This window comes from Apteryx rowi, unplaced genomic scaffold (assembly GCF_003343035.1).
Source record: "Apteryx rowi isolate R43461 unplaced genomic scaffold, aptRow1 scaffold_258, whole genome shotgun sequence".
Lineage (NCBI taxonomy): Eukaryota > Metazoa > Chordata > Aves > Apterygiformes > Apterygidae > Apteryx > Apteryx rowi.
In genome coordinates, this window is record NW_020448952.1 from 964,590 (window position 1) to 975,655 (window position 11,066).

The 11,066-nt window shown below is 35.8% G+C and overlaps 1 protein-coding gene across 6 annotated transcripts in view; it reads right to left on the reverse strand.

Moving 5' to 3' along the window:
- The window catches only part of COL11A1 (collagen type XI alpha 1 chain), a 172,188-nt gene that overhangs the window by 60,609 nt on the left and 100,513 nt on the right, over nucleotides 1-11,066 (reverse strand). For all 6 annotated transcript variants that reach the window (XM_026067285.1, XM_026067286.1, XM_026067283.1 and 3 more), the window contains 5 exons: nucleotides 9,809-9,853; nucleotides 9,630-9,683; nucleotides 9,491-9,535; nucleotides 5,431-5,484; nucleotides 3,500-3,553 (listed from right to left, as the gene is read on the reverse strand). In XM_026067285.1, coding sequence (XP_025923070.1) covers nucleotides 3,500-3,553; nucleotides 5,431-5,484; nucleotides 9,491-9,535; nucleotides 9,630-9,683; nucleotides 9,809-9,853 — 252 coding nt within the window. The remainder of the gene's footprint in view (nucleotides 1-3,499; nucleotides 3,554-5,430; nucleotides 5,485-9,490; nucleotides 9,536-9,629; nucleotides 9,684-9,808; nucleotides 9,854-11,066) is intronic.

Genomic DNA, 11,066 nt, shown 5'->3' on the forward strand with positions numbered 1-11,066 from the left:
TGCTTAAAAGTGAAATACTGATTAATCTTTCTTAGCTCTATCAGTTCCAATCAGTCTGAAATGGTACTACAATAAAAATTCCAGTCAGTTTTACAGATCTTTGTAGGTGAACTTGATTAGGTGATTCTGAATGCATAAGTGATACAGCTAAAAGACAGCTGAAAATACATTTTACATATATATATTATCAACCATAAAGCCAAACAGACCATTTTTTTAAAGAAACACACAGATGGTGGATTAAGTTGGAGAGGCATTAAAGATAGAGAGAAGATTAGAATGAAAGAAAATGGAAGGAAATAGAGATTCAGAAAAGATGAATGTTATACAGAGATGGTAAAAAGGGCATCATGAGCACCGGAAAAGAGAATGGAGTTAATGAGAAATTGAGATGATGACAAAAAATGAGAAGCAGAGAATAGATAGCAAATGTTTTTGGGACAGTTTTCCAGAACACTGCAAATTTTATAGAATTTGCATATTCTAATCAAAGTCCCCAGAGACTTCTGCCTAGAATTTGCCAATAAGCTGAATGGCAGCCTCACTTTATAGTAGCACTTGTTGTATCTTGGAAACATGCTAAATTATGTCTTTCAAACACATTAGAAGCATGTTGCTGCATAAAGTTAGGAGAGTGCATTCACTGCTGTATCGCATCCAGGGTCCCACATACTATTCCATGCCTAACAGTCTGTATCGGCCTCCTCCTCTGCTCACCTGTGTAAAGACAAAGGTGTCATCTGGCCCATATTTGTTATAGACGTTGGGCCCTATTCAGCATTCCTCAGGACACAATCTCACTGACATTAACCCTGTTCCATCAGACGTGGTTTAAGCTTTTTTACCTTCCTCAATCTGATTCCCTTCTTGCTGCCAGCCAGATGTTCTAATGGTTCAGTTTTGCCCATAACTGTTTAGTCACTCTCTCTCAGATCTCCGAAATGATCCAGAACAAAGACAAAAGAACCCCTTTGCTCTCCAGGCTGAAAATCAGAACTGCTACAAATAGAATTGTTCATGTGTCCATTCCCTTATTCAGCCAAAACTACTTCTGAAGCATATTGTAAGGAAAGAAAAGGGAATGCTGAATATAACTCGTTTCCTGAAAGTGCCTTGAGAAGACCTACTATTTCCAGGTTTGCAGAACACATGAATGTTTTCCAGTATATTCAATAACTTGATGCTAATGGTGGCCTTACTACTCTGCTTTTTTTTTTTTATATCACCAGCTTATCTATTCCTACAAATTCAGATTTGTAAAAGAAATAATAAGCAAGAATATTTCAGCAGCAAATACTCAAGACGACCTGGACATCCTGTGGGTTCTTCTAAAATATGTAGTTTTAAAAAATTTACAGTAGTCTATCATTCATGTGCATGTAAGGACCTAATACCCTCCATTTTTTCAGCATTCCCTGTGAAAGATTATGTAATAAAACTGAGTTTATTGCAGTAAGAAATAACAAGGTCCTTGATTAATTCTAATATATGAAATAGCTACTACATTTCTATTTTATCCTTTCATAGACATGAAACACTAAATTCTTGCATAATATCAGACAATTCAGCTATCTCCTCAGTTGATGCCTCCTGCCAATCTGTGGATGACATCACTGAAAATGATAATCATTTCTAAAGGGAAAGAGTAATTTTATTCTCATTTTCAATATCTAGTTTATTCCCACACCTGTATCCCAAATTATTTATCATGATACTATCATTCCTATCTCTGGAATTTTAGCAAACATTGGCAGTTCTTCAAAGTGAATATGGTTTACTGGGAGAAAACGCTATATCCTTTTCTCCTCTAATATTTACCTCAGTAGCTTTCAACATATGTTATTATTCCATAGGCAAGCTGCAGAGTGCCATCTGTGAATTTGGCTCTCTAACTTGTTAAGATTGAATATATCTTTTAGTCTAATTCTCTAGTTGCTATTATGCCCGCAGGCACGATTGAACTTTAATGGAAAATACACCTAAAAAAGAAACAGAAATCTAAGACACAGATTTATCAATGAGCTCAATGAAAGTCTTGATCTATACTTTTTTTAATATGGAATGGAAATGTTCATGAAAAAAAGTGGAAAAAACCTACATTTCATTTTAAAAAGTCTGTTTTTCTACAAAAATATATACATGAAAAACTGCATGTGTGCAGAGAAATACTTTTAAAATAAGTCTGGCCTGGGTACACATACACACAGGGCAGAAAACAATGCTAATGAAGAACTGTATTTGCTTTTGAGTTATTCAAGTTTTATATCAGTGCAAACCTAGTAACCTCAAACAAGATATAAAATTAGAGTACCATAGTAGTGATTAAACCCAGAGGGACCTGATCCAAACATCACAGAGAGACAGAGTCCCTAGTTTTATTATATTTTGCGTCTTCCATTTCTAGTCATGAGTGAAATCAAGTAACAAATAAGAATAAAAGGAAAATAATAACTGTGTTTTTTCCTATCAGACTACAAAACAGTTAGAGCTTCCTGCATCCTAAACAATGGTTCAGACTGGTTCTCATGGCACACAAGACTAGTCTTTGCATCATTGCTAATAATACTCAAAATGGCTGTCTGGAAATAAAATTCATTATTCATCAACAGATGATGACTGTAACTTTAACTTGCCACAAAGACACATATATTTTAATCAAAAGGAGTGTGTTTATTCTCTTATTCATGCAATTAAAATAAACCAATTAGTCATTGCAGTTAAACCCCCATTATAGAATACCTCATTTTTTATTCAAAATTCTTTTCAATTTGATAAATATAGTAGATTCCTAGTCAAGTTGGAAGCCAAAACATAGTCTACATGCTGACAACATTTCTCTCTAAATTCATCTCTACCTTTCTCTAGTTCTGAAGAACTAAGCAAGAATTTTATTTGATTTCATGAAATATTAATAAAGTTTGGCACTACAGAAGTAGATTTTTTTAAAAACAATTGCACTAAAAATGTTACATGTTAATTTTTTTTCATTATGCTGACAGAGTTTATTCATTGTGATTTTTAGGGGGATTACACAGTTTCAAAACTTAACTTTGTTTTGGCTGATTGAATCATTCCTGATCCTACTTTCTCAAGGTGTTGGCTTTTAAGTTTCCTAGCAGGTTAGTATTATTAATACTTTTTATTATGCCATGTTACATGGCATTCAGTGAGAAAAGAACCATATAGTAATTGCCTGACAAACCTTTACTGAAGTTGATACCTGAGTGCTAAGTTTTCTTACTTCTATTGCCTCCTTAAGCTCACTGTGACATTACTAACAGGGCATAGTCAAGAATAATCTCATCCTTATAGCATGGAAACAAAATAAAGCTTTCCCATGCCTAACCTACTAAGCCATAAGAAAGCTACAGTCATATTATCTCTCAGTCCCAGCCTCGTCCCTTTTTCAATGAAGTCGTGTCTATTTCTTTAGCTTTGGTCACACGTTCATGACTTTAGTAGGTTTACAACACTAGCACAGTAGAGTCCATTTACTTACAGTCTCACCCCGCTGTCCTGGGTGCCCAGGCAAGCCATCTTTTCCAGGTGGTCCCTGAAATTGGAAAATACATAAATCAATGCATTTTCCAGCCATTCTTAGTTCTGAAAAAAGTGTGCTATTAGCAATAAGAATCTCTAATCTCTTCATTTTTTCAGGCCAGTCTTCAGCACAGCTTAACTGCTCTGATACCAGCTACATATGATTTTAACATTTCATTTTCTTTGTTTCCTCCCTGATGTGCATTAACAATGGTTTGGAGAGGGATTGTTGGGTAGCAGTATGCAGGCACATCTAAAATGGATTTCTGTAGTTTCAAAAATCATGCAAAGTCCCTACACTTCCTCTTCATTTCTCTTTGCTTAATGAGTCAGTTAATGTAAAATGAAACATGAAGGGAGTATTTGCGAAGGTGCAGTTTTTGGTGCTGGAAATAAAAATACCAAATACTTGGGTGAAAAATTCACAGTCTCAGTAAACATAGCATACTTAAGCTCATGGGAATTATATGTACAATGAGTCACATGGTCTGAGGCAGTTCACCCAAAAAAGAGGTTTGGTAAGGTAAAACGTCAAACCAATAACAATAGTACAGAGCATGTTTCTGTTTCTGTACTGAAGTGAAGCTCCATGTAAGCTCATTAATACAGAATACAGAATTAATACAGAATATTCATTTCTTTCTCTACATCTTACTACTTCTTGCGTCTTATTTCCCTCCTGTGCCCCTTCCACTAACCATTGTGCATACATTATATTGTATTTTAAAGTTGCTGAAAGATGCCAACTCTGATTTTTGCACTAGACTTTCACTGGAAGTAGATAAATATGACCTTAGGACTTCTAGCTCAGTAATTCCAATAGGATTCCTTCCAGCAGGATCATCACAAAACATGAATTTCTTTTGATGTCATAATATTCTAATTCTTCCAGAGATTTTGCTTGTCTGCTCTGTACAATGTACTTGAGGGAAATTTAATCAGAATCAGGAACAGAAAATAATAGAATTGGCATCCTCAATGTACGTGTTCAGAATGAGTTTTGAAGATCTAATTATGGAATATAATATAAATAATTTTTCTTCAATTTGTGTTGGTGTGGTGTCTGGGTTTCTTGTACATAATCATGAATTTTGGGAGGACTGTTTTCTGTCTTTCATCAAATAAAGTTCAAAGCTGGATCTAGAACTGTGAAAGTCCTGAATTAGTAAGTACAACAGATCTACCCAGCCAAAGTTCTTTTTATATAAAAACATTTATGAACTAAGAATGATTTGGCAACAACTGACAGCAAGTTGCAACAATCTCCAAATAAGCACAGTTCTCTTTTAAAAAAAAATCAGTAACCTTCATTTTTCAATTACATATGTATGGTGTGGGAGAACATACATGATACATATCAGCATTTACAAAAATTCTTTAATTCAAAGGTAAATAAATATTGTATATTTCACCATGTGTCCTAATATACATTTATTTAATTTATAAAAGGCAGTATACTTTTATAGGGTAACCTCAAACGTGCTACTTTTACTGTGCATTTCTATTACTAATGAATGTCTCCTTCCTCTGCGTTTTTGTTACAGAATCAGCTGTTTAAAGGAAATATAAACTAGACAGAGGGTATAGTATCTTGCTTAAACTCAGTCTGTTGCCTGAACTTTGGCATTAACTTACAAGAGCATTTCCAGTTCAGTATATGATGTTGAATGTCATATAAGCTGCACCAGTTGGATAGGCTCAGCCACTGTTTTGAATATCCAAGTGAGTTCGTGTCATAACCTTAAAGCTCCATAAGCTTGAAGGATATTTGTGTATTTGTAATCTATACACAAAATGACCCTTAAATAAACCTTCAAATATTAACTTCAGAAACACTGTATGAAAAATAACATTCTTGCATTGAACATATTTATTTAGAAAGATACTTACTGGAGGTCCTTTTGGTCCAGGGAATCCAACAGGTCCCTGAGGCCCTTGTGGTCCCTAGTATTAAAGGCAATCGAAAAAGTAAAGTTTTATTCTAACTGCTATGACATTGGACTGAAAAGTTTGCTTCAGTAGGAAAATATATGAATGCTGTAGATAATATCTGGTTATATGTATAAAGCCTGCTCTATATTGCCATAAATATTAGTAGCAGCAACTCAAATACAGAGAGGTTGGGTGAATTTCCTGAAAGCAATGTTGCCTGTATAGAAATGTAGTAAGAGAAAAGAAAAACTACTTGTATTGAGTATTTCTGTGCCTGAACTCTGAAATTGTGCATGATAAAATAGGAGTTAGCTGGGAATAAAAAACATTGTTTTGTACATTGCATAAAGGATGGGAATTAATTCACAGCATGTTGGTCTTTGTTAACTTTGAATCCAACACTCATCCTTGGCAGTTCTTATACTTTGATAATATTTCAAGCCATCTTGACAACAGTACAAACTACTTCCAAATACAAAAAGCTTTACAGAGTTAACAGGAACTAAGAACAATATTCTTGCTTTCATGAAAAATAGTTGAGATAGCTGAAAAAAGATTGTGATGCATGAAAATTTTATATATATAGTTACACGTGTGTGTGTATATATATGGATAAAATTTTCAGGAAGCATGTTTGTAGAAATTTATTTAGAGATGATCATATGAGTCAGTATATTGTGTATGTATATGTACATGTATATACATATATATGTGTACATACAGATTTATATGTGCACATATATATTTACACAAAGTACTGGCTTACACGATCATTTCTAAAGTTCTCACTAAAAGAAATGAAGGCCAACTGTCAAAATTTGTTGCTGATAAAATGAATGGAACCCAGTGTCAAGTTATTAAAAGAATTTTTCCTGTTTAATTTTTTAGTGTGTTAAGTCAGAGAGTAGCAACCTGAGAAAGCTCGCTTTATTCTACATGGTCCCACAGCAAAGCTATGTACCCTAGTCATACAGTACAAGACTTATCCTGCTCTAGTTGGTATATGATGTGTGGTTTTACTAAGACATCAGCTGACAAAATATGTCAGAAATGTTGGTTTGAAGTTTAATGCAAAGACCTGAAGTGGGAGGCCACATCTCCCAAGTTATGCTACCTTTTTGCTCCTCTGATAAAGCACCGACTGTCTTAGGTCCAAAAGCCTTATTCAGTAGAGCCCTGGCTCACCGCCAGAGTGCAGCTGCCTCTAGCAGCAGGCGACACAGTGTAGGCCTGGAGCTGAGGGAGAGGATTCTTTGTTTCCAGCCTGGGAGAATTTGTCCTTAAGAGAATCTGATTCCAGGGTAGGCCTTGATTATACTGTGTTATTAAAACTGAGTCAACTAAGAAGTGCTAAGCAAAGGAGCAAATCTTTCTGTGATCTTCCTGAACTATCATTTTTATTTTCTCTCCCCAAAAAGGTGTAAAGCATTTGTTACATCTAGGTTATTTTTGAAACCACCACAACTTGCAAATAGGCTCCATATGGTATAGTTTTTGATTCTGCTGTCTCTGTGACCTTTCCTCATTTGTTTCTGGGTATAATACAAAGCATAAACCTTCAACAAAAAAATGGAGGAGTTTTATAGAGGAAAACTATAAAAATTGATTTAACTACTCTACAAAATATACGAAAGAAATTGGTCCCTCTCAGGAACTGGGCAGAACCCAAAGTTTTTCTGTTAGAGGCACCTTCTTTCTCATAAATCCCTGTTGTACTTTGATTTTCACATCTTAAGGTTTTTAATGAAAGAAGATTTGCATTTTTTTTAATTCACAATATGGCTTACAGATTTCAAGCTACTGGACTGATGGATTATGTCGAAAAAAAAGCTCTAGAATACTAATAGCATGTTACTAAATTTACATTTTCTATTTTGTTATTAAATTTCATTCTAACAGTAGCCATACCAGACAGATTACTTAATATTTACAATCCAGGTACCTGAAATAGCCTAAACTGAATAGAAATGACAGTTTTAATTTTTGGCTGATATTCACCCCTAGTGGAAAGCAAATGGACACTTTACATTAATACTGCATGAGTGACATGAGATGTGGTGCTCTGTGACACTTCATCTCTTTGCTCTAATCCATTTCTCTCCAGGGATGCCTTCATCTTGGATTGATCTGCTCATTGTTTTCAGTCTCCCCACAGCTGCTCTTCTTCGTAACCTCTTGACACTTCCAGCAAAACCCTCCTTCGTGAAGTTCTGCTTTTCAGTTCCTGGCAGTTTGCCTCTGGTTTTCTTCCTCAGTGTAAAGCAATCTACACTTCCTTCCTTGGACTGATACTTGCTATGCCTAGTTCTTACACCCAGCGTCTTAGTTCACTCATTCCTCCCTTGACTCCCAGCTTCCTGTCCCTGTCTCTCTCCCATACTGCCACATCATTCCTGTTTCACCTAAACTTTCCACTTATTCCTGCTGTCCATGTTCCAATTGGTACATTGTCTTTTGCTTGACATATAGGTACTCTCTACCTCTTACTGCAGCCTCTGTTCAGGGTGCTGTCTTCCATATGTACCGGCTACCATATAGTCTGCCAACCCGCAGTTTACCCTCTGCTCCCTTCTACCCCTCCTTCTTACTCCAAGAACCACTGCCCGGCTCCACTAACTATTCTGACGGACACTTAAGTAATACTCTGCTTCAGGAATGAAAGAGTTAAAAAGATAACAATGAAAGGTCTTTAGTCCGCTTTTGTTTTCGGTGTGCTTGGTATTAATTTTTTTTTTGCATATGCTTTAAGGGCTTTCAATCAACAGGATAAGTATCCTTTTAGTAAGCAGAAAACGGGGCATTTACCCTTCCTTTTAGATATGAAGGCACCCACATTCCTTTATGTGCGTATAGGAGAAGGATGTTTATTAATACTTTGTTTAAAACTAGTAGGGATAAAACAAACAAAATTAACCTGAATTAGTTTCTGCAGACACACAAACTGTGAAAATTTGATATTTGTAGAACAAACTTGTGCCATACTCTTTTTGTTAGTTTTATGTATGTCCTTATCTCCAGTACTTAACTCAACCAAAACATGTTGTCTGATCTTTTGGCCTTTCTCCTTTTTTCAGATTTGCTTAGTAGTAGTCATTCCAGCAAAACTGGCTTGCTGTTGTTTTGCCAATATTATTACACCAGGTGATCATGCACTTAGTAGGGAAATAGTGTAACAATGTGACATTATGGAACATGGAAAGATGTATAAAGAACTTGCTGTTGAGAAGAAAGACTTCTGGAGATCACTGGGGCTTGGGGATGGGTGTTGGAAAAGAATTCATAGATTCTCTATATGAAAAAATGTAGCAGTTTACATGCAAACAGGCTATGAAAGAAAAGTTTGACCTAAGCTTTGCAAAGATACCTAAGCAGAGAGCATGTCCACTTAACTATCTGAGCGTGATTTCATGTGCTGCTATTACAAATCTGATTTATTAATATTGTTTTTCTATATACTGCTGTGTAATGAGTTGACTGTATATTGGATTTGTGTATTGATTGGTAATATAATAGCGAGCAGAAAATTTTTTTTCAGTAAGCACAACAGGATTTCTCAAGCATGCAGAAAATAGGTTGAAGGGAATTCTTAGCTGATCAGAACAAAAAAATCCACTGCTTCAACAAAGAAGCTCCTAGAGATGGCTGAGTTATTTGTATATCCCACAAACAAGCAGTAAGCTGTAGTAAATGGGGCATTCTTAAGAGCACAGGCTGACTAAGTCCAACTGTAATTTGCATGGATATGTAATACAAAGTGTGTGCGTAATCTCTGCCCTATTTGTACAAAACTGAGCTACAGATGGAAGAAGAAGCTTTCAGCATACTTCAGGTCACTCATACCTAACTTTATGAAAAGCAACATCTTTGCAATTGAGGTTTTGTCAGTTCTGGTTACTCTGGTCAAAGAAGGGGAAAGACATGAGTGGGAGAAATAATAAACCAACCCTCCAATCCCCAAATCACAATCCTGAATGGTGGAGAATAACAACATGTACATAAATAGCTCTCTTAGGCATACCCTTTCACCTGGTGGGCCAGGAGGACCATCATTGCCCGCAGTACCCTAGAAAGGAAAGACAATATTTCAAAGATGAAATCTCTATTTTCTTTAAAAGAAACAGCCTGCAGCCAGTCTGTACAGTGTGCCTGACAATTACCTTCAGACCTGGTTTTCCAGTGGGACCTCTGGGACCTCTTGAGCCTCTTGGACCCTGTCAATTTAACAAACAAATGCAGCTGATAGGTGTTACAACAAATCCAAGTCATCATCATTCTTTATAGTATAGTGGAGGCAATTAATATAGAAATGCTTCTAATTGCAAAGCAAATTACATACTGTTGGTCCTCGCTGTCCTCTTGGGCCTGGTTTGCCATGTAGTCCCTGTAAAGAAAAGTTCACACAAATTATCTTAGCAGACAACAGCTTTGTGAGATAAAGTTTTTCTATTGAAGTGGGGGCAGAGTGCAGCTCCCTTATGTTTAAATGCTATTATACCTTTAAGCATCTGCTTTGCATTTTAATTTACAGAAACATGGTCCTTGATAAAACTGATTATCTTCCTGAGTTCTCTGAGACTTGTAGCTAAATGCACTAAATTTGCCTCAGAGTCAGATTCTGTCACAGGGAGTAGGACATTTCAAACTACCTTAAAATAGTAGTGAAGATGCCACACAACAAGCAGAATCCCTCTGCACTAAAGGACCTAGCAGCATTCCCAATGTAACAGCCTTGAAGACAGTCCTTCCAGATTCCCCTGGACAGCTCCACAGGTTAACAGAGAAAAGAAAGGTCAATCCTCTCTTTTTCATAAAAGAAATAGGGACTGTAACATCTACCAGGATGCTGCACACTTGCACAGAGATACAGAAGTTGCCAGAATGCTAGCCCTTAATTTTTTGCTCCAATGCATCTCCTAACCATACGCTACAGATTCCTTTCTTTAGGCTTGGATTTAGGCTAGTATAGCCATGCATTCTAATGCAAAGAAGCTTAAAATTCAGGAGCATATTCTTCAGATAGGAAAAGAAACTTACTGACTGGTACTGGCTAATTTCTGTGGTGAACACAACAGCAACAAAAAAATCAGCAGAGATGTCTTTGTATAAAGGTTGCTTTAATTTAAAAGCCAATTAAATGCACATGCCTGTTGTTTTTTGATTTTTTTGTTTTGTTTTAATATCAATTTTATCTCATCTATCAAAATAAAAATGATACATTGTTCTTATAATGCTACTCAGCTTGTGAACTGTTCAGGAACAATGACTGTCTTTCCTAATACCAGTGTGCGTGGTAGCATAGCACACAATGATATGCCTTTAGGCAATATTAACAAAAAGAAATGCCTCAGATTAAAAAAAAAGGCATTGAGTCTCGTCTCACTGATGTTCAGCATAATACTTAAACACACATGCAGTTTGACAGTATTAATTATATAGTTAGTACCCCAGCTGAATTGAAAGTTATTTGAAGGCTTGATACAATAAGGGTATTGGATCAATATCTTTACATATTCATAATTTTAAGTCTGTTCCTTGATGTGTTATCCTTTTCTTTGTTTTTTAATTTGATATCCTGATTAGCAGTTATATCTCAT